Source organism: Leucopleurus acutus (genome assembly GCF_964270905.1).
Source record: "Leucopleurus acutus genome assembly, chromosome: 2".
Taxonomy (NCBI): Eukaryota; Metazoa; Chordata; class Mammalia; order Artiodactyla; family Delphinidae; genus Leucopleurus; species Leucopleurus acutus.
This window is the reverse complement of record NC_139143.1, coordinates 184,553,731-184,569,549: the sequence shown is the minus strand read 5'-3', so window position 1 is coordinate 184,569,549 and position 15,819 is coordinate 184,553,731. Positions and strand designations below refer to the sequence as shown.

General features: G+C 55.6%; 1 protein-coding gene across 1 annotated transcript; it reads left to right on the top strand.

Moving 5' to 3' along the window:
* Positions 1–1,738: 1,738 nt before the first annotated feature.
* AGTRAP (angiotensin II receptor associated protein) lies at positions 1,739–14,868 on the top strand. Its single transcript, XM_082833009.1, has 5 exons — positions 1,739–1,832; positions 9,363–9,397; positions 11,713–11,818; positions 12,657–12,831; positions 14,379–14,868. Exons 1-5 carry the CDS (start codon positions 1,806–1,808, stop codon positions 14,480–14,482), a joined length of 447 nt encoding a protein of 148 aa, XP_082689135.1. The 5' UTR covers positions 1,739–1,805; the 3' UTR covers positions 14,483–14,868.
* Positions 14,869–15,819: the final 951 nt, after the last annotated feature.

Here is a 15,819-nt window from a genome sequence, read left to right as displayed (position 1 = left end):
TGGATGACTGTGTCTCCAAAAGGGGCATTAAATTAGGCCAGTGGACCCTGCAGCCCTGCAAAAGTTCCCACACTCACTAGAAAAGTCCTTCTTTGTATATGGAGAGAGTATGTGTCTTGATATGATCTCAGGACCCACCCAGGCAGTTTTTCAAGTTTCCACGTGGTCTCTCCCCTCCTGGAAATAAGAATAAACACTCAGACAGACTCAGGCGGAATCCTCTAAATGAAAGCTGGAGTTATCCAAATGAAAGTGTTCTCTGGTTATGGGTGGAGGATGGGCTGGGGAGGAGGATGGAGGGACTCTTTGGAGGGCAACGATCTTTAAGAGAGACGCCAGGTGGGAGAGCCCTTTCTTTCCTCCATCCCTTCCATTCACGGGGGGGGGGGGGGGGGGGGGGGGGTGGGGGGGGTGGGGGGGGTGGGGGGGGTGGGCAGACAGTGTCTTGATAGAATCTTCTCGAGTCCTCTTCCTTCTGGAGACAAGTGTGACTATAGGTTTTCTGCTGGTCTTCCAGGTGGATTTTTCTGAAGCTTTAAGTATGTTAACTCAAGAAGGCTCCAACCATAGGCCCCTTGTGTATTGATAATAACAATATTTTACGTATATTGCCCATTTACTAAGTGCCAGGCATTTGTTCTGGGCACGTTATGTTCACAAAGACTCTATCTTTTTTTTTTTTTTTTAATATTTATTGAGTTATTTATTATTTTGTTTGCACCGGGTCTTAGTTGTGGCACGTGGGATCTTTTTTTAGTTGCGGCATGAGTACTTCTTAGTTGCGGCATGCCTGCGGGATCTGGTTCCCTGACATGGGATCAAACCCCAGCCCCCTGCACTGGGAGCACGGGGTCTTACCCACTGGACCACCAGGGAAGTCCGGACAAAGACTGTATCTTTAACCAAACTGTAGTTAGGCTCCTCTGAGCCCTCTTCTTGACTAGGCCTCAACCCAGCCTTCTGCATCCTGCACAGCCCAGTTTTAGCAAGAATCCTGCTAAGTCAGTTTAGCAAGAATCCCTCCGACCCTTGATATCTGATCACCCTCCATATCTGATCAAGTTCCCCATTCCCCACTTCTGAGGTCTGTCTTTGGCCTACCTTTAGCAAGAATCCTGTTAGGTCAGGTTAGCAAGAATCACCCTAGCCTTGATGTTTCTTCGTAGTAATACTTTTGCCATCCACTGACCCTTCACTCTGCTGCTTGCCTATAAACCCCCACTTATCCTTGGGGTTCTCCGAGTTGGGCTTGATCTCTCCCTTCCCTATTGTGGAACCCCTGCCCCAGTAGTCTTGAATAAGTTTTCCTTACCATTTTAGCAAGTGTCAGAATCATTTTTTCTTCAACATGAATTAGTTCATTTATCCTCACAAGGATCCTCTGAGGTCCCCAACTGTCTCCACTTTCACCGGAGAAGGAGGGAGGAGAGAGGGTGCCCTCTGGGATGAGACACAGCTGTTGCCGCATCTGCAGTTTGTACCTGGACGGTCTCCCAAGTTCTCCCATCAGCCCACTTGCAGGAACTTCAACTCGGCGAGATATTGTGCCCTTTGCGACGCAAATCTGGATGTTCTCCATTGGTGCCGGGAACTACGTGGGCAGTTGCGGGACTAAGACGCTAGCAGCCGGACGCCGTCGCCTAGCAACCGGGCAACAGTCACGTGACCCAACCCACGTGCCCATCCCCCCCGGGGGGGTTGGAGCCGGGGCCGCGGGCGGGGCGGAGCCGGGCAAGTTTGTTTCCCGAGTTCGTAGACCAGGAGCCCCCGCGGTTGTCGCGCAGGTTCCCTCCAGCTTGGTCGAGATGGAGCTGCCCGCCGTGAACCTGAAGGTGGCAATAGGCGGGGCGGGGCGGGGGTGGCCCAGCCGCTGGGGTTGGCGGGCTGGCGGGCTGGCGGGCGGGCGCGGGGCGGGTCTCCCCGAGCGTGCTGGGCGTTTGCGCTTTCAAAGTAGGAATTTAGAGGTGAGAGGACCGAGCGTTTGGGGAAAGAGGGGTGGCAGGGAGAAAGAGAACGTACAGAGTCCAGCTGAGAAGGAGGTGGGTGGATAGACAGTAGCAAGGAGAGGGATACAGAAGGCCAGCAGGAAAGACCGAGAGGAAACTGGAGGAGGGAAGGGAGGGAAGAGGCCCCCTCTTCCCGGAGTCAGACCGGCCCAGCTGGGAGCGCCGGGCCCCTGAGGCTCGCTTTGGCCTGCGCGCCCAGAATTCCCCTGGGGAAAGAGGAAGGCGCGGGGGGGGGGGCCCACCGAGAGCCCGAGGGGGACTTAGAGGCGGCCCACCTCCCCTTCACCGAGAGAGGGGCTAAACCTTTCACCTGCACCCCCGACACCAACCTGGTAGCCTCCTTTGTTGGCAGATGAAGCTGTGATCCCGGATGAGTGGTTTTTCAAAGTTTATAAATTCAACGTCTTTATTTCGTAAGCAGCACAGACACCAATAGAAGTTACTTAAAAGCAGAGAACGCCAACTTTGCGCAGTTAGGGAAACACTGGAGCTTCCTGGGGTGTCTTCATTTCCTGAGCCGTGTCCTCAGCTGTCAGGATGCCAGCGGCTGTTCTTTTTTTTCCTCCCCGCCCCACCAGCCCAGTGCTTCTTGGCTCTGTTTGCCACTGAGAGGCTGAAGCCTTTAACTTTGGTCAGGAACGTGTGAACCTTGGACCAAACCTGCCATTTTGGGTCTCAGTGCAGTTTCCTTCGAGACTGTAGTATCCAGGAATGCCCTTTTACTCACGCATGACAAAGAATTTAGCACCCGTGGTGTCTGGTACTGAAGGAATCTAAGAGAGAGATGACTACAGCACAATACATTATCCATATTTGGATTATTAGACAGCGTCTGTGCTGTGACTTCATATGGGAAGACGTCCCTTGATACTTTCCTTAATACTTGCTTCAGTAAACCTCCCCGAAGCTTTCAGTCAACGGCTAGGGGGAGAGATGGCTGGAACAAGGGAATGGACTTGGATTGAAGGTTTAGCTGGGAAGAAATTTACATGAGGGCAACTAAGGTTTGTTGGTGTCGATACTCTGTTCCAGCCTGTGTGGGGTTAATGTTGACCGCCTTTTCTCTAATTAGAGATTTGCCTAAAATAATTGCTAAGAGGGAATGAAATGAGGGACAGAGCCACAGGAATTGAGAGGGGAGAGAGCCCGCATTTGGGGGGCATCTGTGGGGTGCCAGGTTAGTTATTTAATCACATCAGCCTTCTGAGATTTTGACAGATGAGCAAACTTCAGCTCAGACCAGGTAAGTAACTTGCCAAGGTCCCACAGAGATTTAGTGGCAGAGTCAGGGTTTGAATCCATCAGGGTCAGACTTCAAAGCTGTGTCCTTTCCTGGCCACCGATTAGTTAGGACTGACTTCTGCCTTGACATTTTCTGTCCACGGGGAGGGCTTAGTCTGTTTGGGGCTTTTTTTGGAGCAACGTCATGGGTGGGACAGGCCACACACGACCCCAGTTGTGAGCTGTGCTGGCTTTGGGTGCCCGGAATGAAATGTCTGGTCCTTCCCTTGACTTGGGAAATAAAACATCATCTCTCAGAGGGTCTTAACTGATACCAATCAGAGACAACTAAGTGCTGGGAGGGCCTGAGCAGCTAGGGTTGCTAGGTAACATACAGGACATCCAGTTGAATTTGAATTTCATATCAACAATAAATAATTTTTTAGTATAAGTATATCCCAGGCAATGTTTGGGACATTCTAGCAAATTATTCATTATCTGAAATTGAAAACTAACTGGGTGCTCTGTGTTTTTGCTGTTAAACCTGGCCACCCTGTGGAGGGAGCTGTTGGTGCTTGTTCACCGCCGTCTGAGTGGGGTGTTCTGAGACCAGAGCCCCTTGGGAGCTGGGGCAATGCACCCCTGTGGCCCTGCACTACCCCCTCCCTTATTTCACACATTCCTTGGGCATTGGCTCAATGCCTGCTTGTGCCCAGCCCAGCTGGAGTGGGCAGTGGTGCCAGGTGAGCAGAAGCCAGTGCCCCAGGCCCTCTGGGCAGTCGCTAACCCAGCCCCACCCGTGAGGCAAGTCCTGAGCTGGAGGAATGTTACTGTGACAAGTTTCGAAGGCACTAGGCTTGGGTTCGTGAGGTCTTGGGAGAAAGGCCCTTTGGAGGAGGGTGCAGGGGGTAGTGTAGCATGAGGGTTAAGAACTCTGGAAGCTGACTGTGTAGTAGTAATGAGGATGGCCACGTCTGGGGGGCTGACTACCTGGCAGGCATTGCATTGAATGTTTCGCACATCCCTCCACCTCTCTGTAGCCACACAACACCCCTGTGAAACATTATAGTCCCACTTTGTAGAAGAGCAAGCAGCAGTTCTGAGAGCTCAGGTGACTGGCCCAAGGTCACACAGCTCTAAGTCACAGAGCTGGGGTCCAATCCACATACTTGGCTGCAATACCCACACCATTAACCACTGCCCACCTCTGCCTCTGCTCTCCAGCAGCCCTGAGTGCTGTCCCCTAGCCTCAGCCCTCGGGGGTCCTCAGGGATCTTGCTGCCTCATGCAACAGGCCACCGAGTGTTTGCACAGGACCAGGAAAATATATTCTGGGTGTTTTTGCTTTTGTTTGTTTATGGTTTTTTTTGGTCGTGCCGTGCGGTTTGTGGGATCTTAGTTCCCTTACCAGGGATTGAACCCGCGCCCTCGGCAGTGAAAGTGCAGAGTCCTAACCACTGGACCGCCAGGGAATTCCCTCCATACAGATTAATATAGAGAATATATTTTTCCTGGGAATTCCCTGGCGGTGCAGTGGTTAGGACCCAGTGCTTTCACTGCCCAGGGCACAGGTTCAATCCTGAAAGCTGAAAAAATACAAAACTGTATGGTGACCTCAGGTCTGTCTACCACCCCCACCCCCGTGGGCCCTCTAGTGGCAAACGAAGGGTCTAAGTCCTGGTCCGCAGGACCCTGCGGTTTCCCCCTTAGCCTTCTCTTCTCAAGGTCAAACCTCCTCATTTCCATCCACCCTTCCCTTGCTCTTCCAGCACAGTGGATAGAGCACAGGCTTTGGGGCCAGAGAGATTTCTGTCCAAAGCCAGACTCTGCTGCTTACTAGCTGTGTGACCTGGAGCAGATTTCTAAACCTCTCTGAGTATCAGTTTCCTCACCATAAAAAGAGCATAAAATTAGACCCTACCTTCTAGGGTGATAAGGGGAGGATCTAGTGGTCCAGGAGGTGGTGTAGCATCACTTTTTTTTTTTTTTTTTTTTTTTTTTTGCGGTACGCGGGCCTCTCACTGTTGTGGCCTCTCCCGTTGCGGAGCACAGGCTCCGGACGCGCAGGCTCAGCGGCCATGGCTCACGGGCCCAGCCGCTCCACGGCATGTGGGATCTTCCCGGACTGGGACACAAACCTGTGTCCCCTGCGTCGGCAGGCAGACTCTCAACCACTGCGCCACCAGGGAAGCCCCTTCATCACATTTTTATTAGCAGGAAAACTCAGACCAGATAGACCTGAGATTAGCATCTGGGCTCTCTTGTTTATAAGCATTACCGTTTGGGCCAATTTACTTAATCTCTCACAGCTTCAGTTTCTTCATAAGTAAAACAGGATTAAAACTCTACGCCAGACGGTTGTAAGGATGACATGGGCTGAGTGTTCAGGGTAGTGTAGACACGTGACAGGCAGATCTTCCTCAGTAGCAGGGGTTGATGTGGTTGACACTGTTTCTGGATGTCAGTTCAATACAGTACTTACGGTTAGTAAGTAGGTACATCCAGTGACCGTCAGATGCCTGTCTCTGCGGTGGAAAGGGCGGGGCAGCCCCCCTGGGCCGAGTCTATAGGAAGAGTCCAGGAGCTCAAGTCTGTTTCTTCTTGCCCAGTCAGAACGGTCAGGCTGCCCAGGCACATTCTCAGGCCCCTCCCTCCCTCATTCTCTATGGCAGTACCTGGGAATCCCCAGTATCCCCTTGGTTACCAGAAACCTCCCCCAGAGTCAGCAGACAGTTCTTCTGTGCAGAGATGAGGGCTGTCAGGAAGGGCAGAGCCAGCTTGGCTGGGTTTCTTTTTCTTTTCTTTATTTTTATTGGCATATAGTTGATTTACAGTGTTGTGTCAGTTTCAGGTGTACAGCAAAGTGAATCAGGTATACATACACATATAGCCACTCTTTTTTAGAATCTTGGCTGGGTTTCTTGTTGGAGTTTTCCTGCACATTAGACCCCTCTGGGCCTGGGTGGGTGTGCCCTCCCATTACAAAGGTGGGGAAACTGAGGCAGAGGAGGCTTCGTCTTTGTGGGTTTCTTTTCCCAGGGCTGAAGAGAAGTGATCCACTAATGCTATGTTTCCTAAATATTTAGAAAACAAAAGTGATGTCATACCGAGGGGATGTGTGTCTGCTAAAGGTCTGCAGGATTTCCAGAGTATACTCTGTTCTGCCCAAAAGAGAGGGCCTAGTTTTGGACCTTAGCAGGTGCTCACTCCATATTACAAGCTTTTCTGGCTCCAGGAAAAACTTTATCCCACAGGTTAAACAGAATGGTTTCCCCACAGGCTTCCCTGGGTCTCAGCCTTTCCTCTTACCACGGTAAAGCTGGGCTCTGCAGGCCAAGAGCACCCCTTTATTAAAGACCTGCAGTGTGCACAGTCTAGAGGTGGGAACCAGAGCACTTGGAAATGAAGACCGTTTCTGAAATAGAAGTCAAGGGAGGGATGGATTTGGTGTTGATTTTCCGGAGTGGCGATGTGAGCTGCGTTCCCTGTGGCTCCTTCCTTGGTGTCTTGTCTTAGTTAAAAACCCGACACCAGGACCACCGTGGCTGGCCACGTGTCATGGCCTCTGACAGGTCCCTTCCCCTCTGTGGGCAGGGTTTCCTGTTAGACAGAGGGGGACAGTATTTTGCTCTTAAGATAAAGATCAGAATTTCGCCCCACACCCTCCAGGCCCAGCCCTGCCCCACCCCCAGCTTCCTGTCCCTCCTCTCCACTCTCCTCTTCCACTCCAGCCACACTGGCTTCTTTTCCGTTTCCAGAATGTTCCATGCTCCCTTCTGCCACAGAGCCTTTGCAGGTGCTGTCCCTTCTGCTTGAAATGCTCTTCTTTCCCCTCTGCCCCTGGTTAACCCCTGCTCACCCCCTTCGTCCCTCAGAGAAGCCGCCTAAGCGCCTCTCCCTTGACGCAGGGTGAGGTTCCTTCTCCTTTGCTGTAACTTCCTTCACAGCAGGCTGTCTCATTGGAAATCCACACTCCTAAGGTGATGACCTGGTTCACAGTTTCCCGCCCACCCTAGGTGTCAGGTCTGGGAGGGCAGCCCAGTGTTGCATCTGCCTCGCTCGCCTTTGAATCCCCAGGGTGCAGGCCAAGCAGGTGCCAGCGATGCCGGCTTAAACTGTACGTGTTTCAGAAACGTAGCGCTGTGTGATCCCTCCCCTTCAGCCCCTGGGAAGAGAAACCCTCAGAAGATTAGGCCTCCTCTGCCTCAGTTTCCCCATCTTTGTAACGGGAGGGCACATCTGCCCAGGCCCTGGGTCGGACAACACCTGGCTAAGTCAGGTTTGAAACGTGGCTCTGCTGTGCGACCTGGGGCAAGTTACTTACCTCTGAGCCTCAGTTTTCTCAACTGTAAAATGGGGAAAATTGTACCTCAGAGGATTGTAAGGATGAAATGCGTTCCTATGCACAAAAATCTCAGAATGCTGCCTGACGCGTGGGAGGCACTCGGTCATAAACGAGGGAAGGTGATGGCAAAGATTCCTTCCAGAGCTAGCCTGCTGTCATGTAGACTCAACTTTTTCGGAGTCTCAAGACCTGTGTAAGGTCAGGTGCATTGGCCCTTACAGAATCGATCTAGTCCTCTGTAGCCGGAAGAGGGATTCTTCGGGCGCTGTGGACCGTACTCTGGGCTTTGTGCACTTCACTGAGCACTGGGGGTGAAGGTGGGGTATCCCGGGCGTCTGCCCCCCATGTGGAAAACGTCTGCGTCTGTCTCAAGCCCAAATAGCTCCTCTCCGCTGATGGCCGTGCCTCCGGCGTGAAGGCGAGGAGCCCTGGTTCTGGAGTCATACTTACAGTTTCATTTGAGTTTTGCCATCAGTGGAATCACGATCAACTTAATTTACCTCTGAGCCTAGTTTTCTTGACTGTAAAATGGGAATGATTCTAGTATCTGCTCCAGAGGCTGTTGTGAGGCCCAGAGAAGGTCACATGGGGCGCTGGGCCCAGGGCCTGGCACATCGCAGGCGTGCCATAAATAGTAACCCTTCTAGAAACGCAGCCAGAGCCCCTTGCACCAGACCAGAAACCACTGCAATCCTGGCCATGCGCCCTTGCTCTCTGGGCCCAGCATGCCGTCCCCCGCCCCCGGCTCTTGGCTTCCCCTTCCCAACTTGACTGCTCAGTGCCGGGAGCAAACCCCCTCAAGGGCCCCCACCGACCACCAGGCCCCACTGAAGCTCCCGACTTGGGGCTCTTGGCCTCCCGCAGCCTCAGCGCCCCCCCTCCTCGGGGCTCTGGGTCCTGCGTCCCTGCCTGTGCTTCCGGGTGTCCACTTTGGGACACCCCGCTCTCCCTCTCCTTTGCCTGGCTGGTCCCTGCGTCCCCTTTAGCACCAGCTCCGAGTTCCCTGCTTCTTTGGAAGCTCTAGCTGGCAGCTGCCCTGTCCTCCCTGTAGCATCTGTTCCTTCCTTCTTTACTTGCTTTGCAATCAGGGCCCTTTGGATTACCAGGAATAGAGACCAGCTCCAGTAAAGAGGGCTGTCTTTGAAGGACATATGGGGCAACAAAAAGGGTGGGATAGCGCAGAACTCTAGAAAAAAGCCAGGGGGATTTCTTTTCTTAACAAATCATAGCGTGTTACCTTCCTGCAGAAAAGCTCTCAGTGCACTTGGGCTGAAATCCATGCTCCTTGCGGAGGCCCTCAAGGCCCACCTCTCCCCTCTGGTCTTCTGCCACCGGGCTGCTCTCCCATTCCCTGGACGCACCCGGCATCCCCCCATCCCCACATGGCACCCCAGCTCCAGTGTCCTAAGAAATCAGCCTCATTTGAGCTCCCCCCCACCCCAGTTTCCCACTGAGGCTCCTCTGATTCCAGAGCAGATTCCCAGGTTCCCCAAAGGAGCCTCCCGCCTTTGGAAGCAGGAAGGGCTGTAGGTGTCAGCTGCCCCGAGGGAGTGGGGAGGGCGACGTGGTAGCGTCGCCTGGCCTCTGCTCTTCCTCCTTCTCTACCTTCTCTTCTGTCACTGTTGGTGGTGTTTCATTTCAACAGACATTGCTGAAGCCGTCTTAGGGGCTAGGCGGGGGCTTCCGGTGTTTTCTGGCTCCATAAGCTTTCTTGCCCACCCCCCTGCCGCCATGGTGGTCACATTCACAGATCTCCTCTCCACCCACTCCCTCTTCTTTGTGTGTCACAGGCGATCCTCCTGGTTCACTGGCTGCTGGCGATCTGGTGAGTGACTCTCTGAGTGTCCTGTTCTATGTCCACCTGTCTCCCAGGATCCGGGTCCACGTGTCTCCTGGGGGTCTTGTCCATGTGTGTCCTGGGTCTGCATCCATGTGTCCCACGGGCCTTGTCCACGTCTCCCAGCCCGTTCCAAGACTAAATAGCACCTTTGTCAAGAACATCACCAGCAAGCTCCCCATGTTCCAAGGATGTCAGAGGGGCAGGCAGTACCCAGAGGCCTTTGCCATCACTGCCCTAGGAGCTTCGAGCCCTCATCCTCAGGGAGGCAACAGCCCAGGGCAGTACCAACCGCTCAACCTTCCTCCAGATACTGCCCGAGCCCTTTGGGCTTGTCACCCCTCTAGTTCTTCCCCGAGGCCTTCACATCTGGGGGGTCTGAGGCGCTGAAGCCTGGGGGCCGGTCTCTTATACAGTGCTGGGGTGGATGTCAGGTAGAGCTCTGTGTGTCTGTGACCTTGGGTGAGTAACTTAAACCCCCTAAGTCATTTTCTCACCTATAAAGTGAGAGCATTACTGACCCTCCCACTTGTCCTGTAAGGTCATCGGAAGGTGAAAGCGTAACTTCTGAAACTGTAAAACTGCTAACCTTCACTGAGGGTGTCCAGAGGCCAGCTGCCAGGCTGGGCGCCTTCTGGGGGTTAGCTCAGCGGCTCAGCAAGTAGACGCCTGACACAGGGGTGAGGTCACTTGCTTAGGGGTGGACCCTCACTCTCACTTCACACCCCCTGCCCAGAGACGGCAGGCTCAGGATTCAGACTGACCCTGTTCAGGTCCTGGCTCTGCTATATTCCAGCCAGGTCGCCTTGACCAAGTGACTCCACTTCTTGGGACCTTGGTTTCCATCTGTAAAATGGGTACAAGGAAGCACGCCACTCAGGAGCTGTGAGAGAGAAGCATGGCGATGCTCTGCTCACCGGACACTGCCCAGGCCTGCACAAGGGAGGCCTGAGGACCTCAGGATTGATCTTCATCATGACCGTCTGCTTTAGCTGTTGAGTTTCTGGGGAGATTTGTCTGCCAAACCAAGACTAGAGACCATTGAGCTCACGTGTGCGTTTTGCAGTTGTGGAAGTGCAGTGCACACGTTAACGGGTGTGAATAATGGGAACAGTGATAATCATGGTTAATGGCCTCGAGGAGCAGAGTCAAAATCCAGATTTCTCAGTCACGCTCCCCAAGATTTTGAGCTGATGAGGCCTGCTTTCTCAAAACCAAAAAATGAGATTACTTATTCTGAGTAAGCCTCGTTGTGCCCTACACTTAGGTGCTTTGCACATGTTTTCTGTATGGTACACTTCAGGGAACGCCACTTAAATTTGTGAGGCACCCCACCGCGTGCTGGGGCCATCCAAGCTGAGCGAATACGGTGGATAAGAGCGCAGCCTCTTGAGCCAGACTGCCTGGGTTTAAATCCCAGCTCTGCCACTTAGCAGCTGTGTGACCTTCAGCAAGTTACTTGACCTCTCTGTGCCTTTCTCTCCTCACCTGTAAAATGAGGATAGCAATAGTGCCTCCTTACTGGGGTTGTTAAGACAAATGCACATAAATGAGCAAATTTAAAGCACTTATAACTGTGCCAGGTACTAGTAAGGGCTCTGGGTTAACTATTATTTTCTTTGAGTTGACAAACAAGTAAACAGTTCAGTTAGTAGCAATACCCTACAAAATAAAAGAGGGTGGGCATTGTGTTAGAAAGCGGTGAGGTGGTACTTGAAATGGGGCAGTCAGAGAAGGAGTCTCGGAGTTAACAGTTGAGGTGAGGCTAAAATGACAAAAAGGGACCGAGTGTTCAGGGTAGAGGGGACAGCAAGGCAATGAATGGGAGGTATAGGCTGGGCTGTGTCACCAGATCCCACAGGGCCCCATAGGCCATGGTCAAGAATCTGAATTTTATTCCAAGAGAACTGTTGGAGAACTTTTAGCAGAGTGACGTCCCCTGATTTACCTAGCTGGTTGCTGTTTATGAATGGCCAGGAGGGGGCAGGAGTGGAAGTACGGAGACCAGTGGGGAGAGGCTAGTTTGAGAGGATGGTGGTTTGGACCTGGAGGGACGTGGCCAGATTCCGGATCCGTTTGGGAGGCAGAGCGGTGGCATTTGCCTCCGCGGAGGCAGAGCGGAGGCAGAGTGCTGACATTTCTGGAGCACGGGGGCGTGGGGGGAAGGAACAAGGCCATGGACTGTGGCCTCTGCTCGTAGGGGCCCTGAGACCTGAGAGCCTTAGGAGGTGACCTGTGGGAGGGGTGGGCACCTGTGCGGCGGCCACCTCCTGACTTGACTCAGATGCCTCCTTCTCCCGTAGGGGCTGCATCGTGTTCCCGGGCGCCTACGCGTGGTCCAACTTCACCATCCTGGCTTTGGGCGTGTGGGCCGTCGCGCAGCGGGACTCCATCGACGCCATAAGTATGGTGAGCTGGGGGAGAACTGGCTTGAGGGTGATCGTGGGCCTGGCTCCGTCTTCCCCTTCACTCGTCCAATCTCCTCTCCCTTCTTTTTTCCCCATTTTCCCCTTTCTGCTAAGTAAGCCCACCCAGGCTACCAGCCCACGTGCACCTTCACTAGTCTGGCCTGCTTCCCTGCCTGCCTGGCTCAGAGAGCCCGGAGTCTCATTTTTTCCCCAAGAGGGGCATGGCGTGGGCTCCCACCGGTGTCCCAGACTGGCCCTTCCCCGAGGGCAGTGGAGCACACGCCAGTAACCCACCTCTAGGGCCCTCCTAAGAGGGAGGGATGTGGCCGGGAGGCCTGTGAGGAGGGAACTCCACCACGTTGTGAGGTCAGAGTGGACACCGTCTGGCTGAACTGTCCCACGGGGGAGCTTCCCGACACCCGCTCAGACCCAGATGGCTGTGAGCACCCGCACCGGCCTCTCGGGATGGCTGAGAAGGGATTTCTCTGGTGGTGAAGGTGGAGCAAGTGAATTCTGAGGGACCTTCCATCTCAGAGGCTCTGGACCCAAGTCTTGTACCTCGTCGTGGCCTCAGGATGAGAGGAGGTGGGGGAGGGTGCTCTGGCCCCACACCACTGCTCGCGGCCTCAAAGCCCCCATCGGGCATCTCGTCCACAGAGTCCTGCCTGCTGGCTTGATCTGTTGTCCAGCAAACCCCAAGGACACAGCAGGGCACAAGTGGAGCTTCCGGCCTGGTGTATATGGTGGGAGAGTGAGGGGGTGGGACAGGGGGGCAGCGGGCTCGTAAACCCGGATGACACGTGGTCGCCCCTGGGCCCTGCGCCCGGCCTGTCTTGCAGTTTCTGGGTGGCTTGGTGGTCACCATCTTCCTGGACATCATCCACATCAGCATCTTCTACCCAAGGGCCAGCCTCTCGGACACAGAGCGCTTCAGCGCCGGCATGGCCATCGTCAGCGCGCTCCTCAAGCCGGTCTCCTGCTGCTTCGTCTACCAAATGCACCGGGAGCGCGGGGGTGAGCACCTCCTCCACACTGGTGAGGCCAGCGCCTCCCGCCAGCTCCCCGACTCCCCTCTCGCTGGCCCAGGTGCTGGCACGCTGCCATCTCCCCACCTCTCCCTGGTCTCCACCTTGCCCGCCCCCCAGCCCCGGCCCCAGGGAGCCAACCTTGCCCCCTGAGAGAAGGGCTCGAGGTGCAGGGCGGGGCTTGGCGTGGGCTCTGGGAGCCAGGCTGGACCGTGTGCAAGTTTCTGGTCTCTGCTGCAGGAGCCCAGGGGTCCCCCTGGCCGCCCCCACCTGTTATGACCTTTTCCTGGCACCAGGCTACAGTGCCAGGTTCCCCTGTCAGCTCAGACATGGGTGCAGCTTTGGGCGTGATCCAGTGCCCCAGGCCGTTCTGGGCAGTCTGTGGCCCGAGGCCTGTAGACACCTGCAGGGCCAGCTTCCCCTCTCAGCTCCCTCCAGCCCCATTGCTGCAACCCCCGTCTCCTGCCACATACGGGGTCTGGGTGGCCAAGGGAGGGGTGGTGCTGTGGCCTAGGCCGTGGGGGCCCCGGCCAAAGCCAGCCCTGAACTACAGGTGCTTTCCCTTAGCCCAGACCCGCTGCCCGCTCCCACGGCCTCTCTGAGCTGTACCCCTTCTCGTGGTGGCCCTTCCCCTGCCCTCTCTGATGCACATTCTCACCTCCTTTCTCTCTCTCTGAGAGAAGTGGAGAGAGGTGTGGTCTTCCACCTTTCACTTCTGAGAAGAGAGGCCCAGAGTGGCCCATGACCCGCTGGGAGAGCTGCTGGGCTAAGGGCAGGAATGGCCCGGGGCCGCCCACCCTGGGCAACCTCAGCACTGCCCAGGCCTGCCCGGGGGCGGGGAGGAGCCAGTGACGTTCCTCCATTAGACAGATGAAGAAACTGAGGCCCAGGGCCCTTGGGGCCCGTTCAGGAGCGCAGGACAGTTGTGCAGAGTGCAGATGGGAGTGAGGGGTGTGGCACTGAGAGCCCTACCGCCTGCCTTGCACCCTCTGGGCTCTGCAACTGTGCCAGCTCTGGGACCTTCTGGAAACAGTCACGCTGTATCCGCTCTGTCCGGGAGAGGAGCCGGAAAGGAGCCCGTGGGCCCAGGGCTGGGCGTCCCTTGGCCAGGTTCCTGAGCATGTGCTGCTCAGAGAACCACTGAGGCATAATGGCTACGAGCTCAGAGAACCGCTGAGGCTTAATGGCTACGAGCCCTGTCCTTGGGGTCGTGCTGCTTAGGTCTGAATCCTGGTGTCCTCTGCTTCAAGCTTTATAATCTCAGGCGAGTCAGTTCATCTCTGTGACCCTCAGTTTCCTCATCTGTAAAGCGGGGACAATAAAAAACCTGCTCTGTAGGGTTACAGGAGGATTGAATAAATAATATATGCTAAAGGCTTGATGCCTGGGGCTGCTGCCACTGTCACTCCTGGGTGCTGGGATGCCCAGCTCTGGCCTTTCTGGTCGGGGGGTAGGGGGATGTTGGTTTGGCCTTGTGGAATGTCCTAAGTCCTCACCCTTCATTTTTTCTTTCCCCCCATCTCCCCCGCCCCCTAGCTTTCCTCGGACCCTCACAGGATCACAGTGCCTACCAGACGATTGACTCTCCAGAAGCCCCTGCCGACCTGGAGAGCAGGGCTCACGTGCCCCAAGGATACTGAAGCCAGCCCTGCTGCACCTGGCCCCAGCCTAGGGGCCAGTTTGACAAACTGTGGGGACGGGTGGGAGGAGGCTGCATCACCTTCTTGGTGCCTTGGATGTCATCCTCGGGGCGCTCCCGTCCCCCCACCTTTCTCAGAACTAATGTGGGATGTGCCTTCCGGTTCCCCATCTCAGGGGTTGCCTGAATCAAGTGCCCTGAGAGGCCAGGAGCCCCTGTGCGCACCTGTCCCAAACTCCTCGAGGCCTCTCCTCCCTCCCAGGCATCCCACTGGTGCCAGGCTGGGGACTGTGGTCGCTTCTGTCACCTCCACCCTTAGCTGCTCCGTGCAGGCCCTGGGTCGAGCCGTGCCTGAGCCTGGCGGGGTCAGGCCTCTAAGAGCCAGTGATGCCCCTACCCCGCGCCTCTCCCGAAGTTGGCCAAGCCCTCCCGCAGGAGCTCTGAGAGCTTCTGGTCACACTAAGCCCCAGGAGTGCAGGGGTGAGGACCCACGGCTTCTCACTGCCTAGTCACTTGGGGCCCAGGACCCCATCACTGGAGGCTGGTGGTGTCTGCAGCCTCCGAGGTCCGCCACAGCCTCCAGCTGCCCTTCTCAGAGCCATTAAAGTTCAGGGAATCCTCTAGCTGAGTGTGTTTTGAGCCACGTTTAATCTCCCGTCAGGGCTGGAGCCTGGACTTGCCATTCCTGGGAAGATTCCGGCGAATCCCCAGGGCACCAGGCCTTAGGTGCCCATTCTCTTGTGGCAGGAGGAAGCAGGGGCTCACGACCAGCTGGGCCTGCTCTGTGCTCAGCTCCAGCAGAGCCGAGGCCCCAGCAGAGGAGGGCACTGTTCATTGCGGCAAATGGGTGTCCATTTCTCCGAATTCAGATGGCTCAGGTATTGGTTTGAATCCTGCCCTGCCCCTGACTGTGTGCCCCTCAGCCCCCGTGTCTGCTGGAGGAGGGCTAATGCCTGCCCAGAGAGTGATGGTGCAGCTGCAATGTAAGGTGCCTGGCCCTCGGGAGGGCTCCCTGCGTGACGGCAAGGTTGTCGGCGGGGCTGTTCCTTGAGCCCATGATGCTGTTGGGTGAGTGGGCCGGGGCGGTCTGCTCCTGGCGGACCCTGTGTCTTGGCCTCAGAGCAGACGGGGACACCTGTCCAGAAGCTCCAAGTGTCCCATGGCCAGGGCCCACCCCCCCTCACTGGGATGGCACTGACCACTGCACCCCAGGTGCCTGGGCTCTTTCGGGCCATCCTGGCTCGTCCCCGGCACAAAGAGGTCAAGGCCTGGTGCACAGTCCCCTCCCCCCATTCTTCTGTATCCGTCCATCCAAAGAAGCTGAGTGCCTGCCACATG

What these genes read in the sequence shown, in the direction of transcription:
- AGTRAP (XM_082833009.1), top strand. Translation starts at nt 1,806, where the DNA reads ATGGAGCTGCCCGCCGTGAACCTGAAG. An exon ending in CACTGGCTGCTGGCGATCTG is followed by an intron (nt 9,398 to 11,712) that starts GTGAGTGACTCT and finishes CTTCTCCCGTAG; the next exon opens with GGGCTGCATCGTGTTCCCGG. An exon ending in CCATCGACGCCATAAGTATG is followed by an intron (nt 11,819 to 12,656) that starts GTGAGCTGGGGG and finishes CCTGTCTTGCAG; the next exon opens with TTTCTGGGTGGCTTGGTGGT.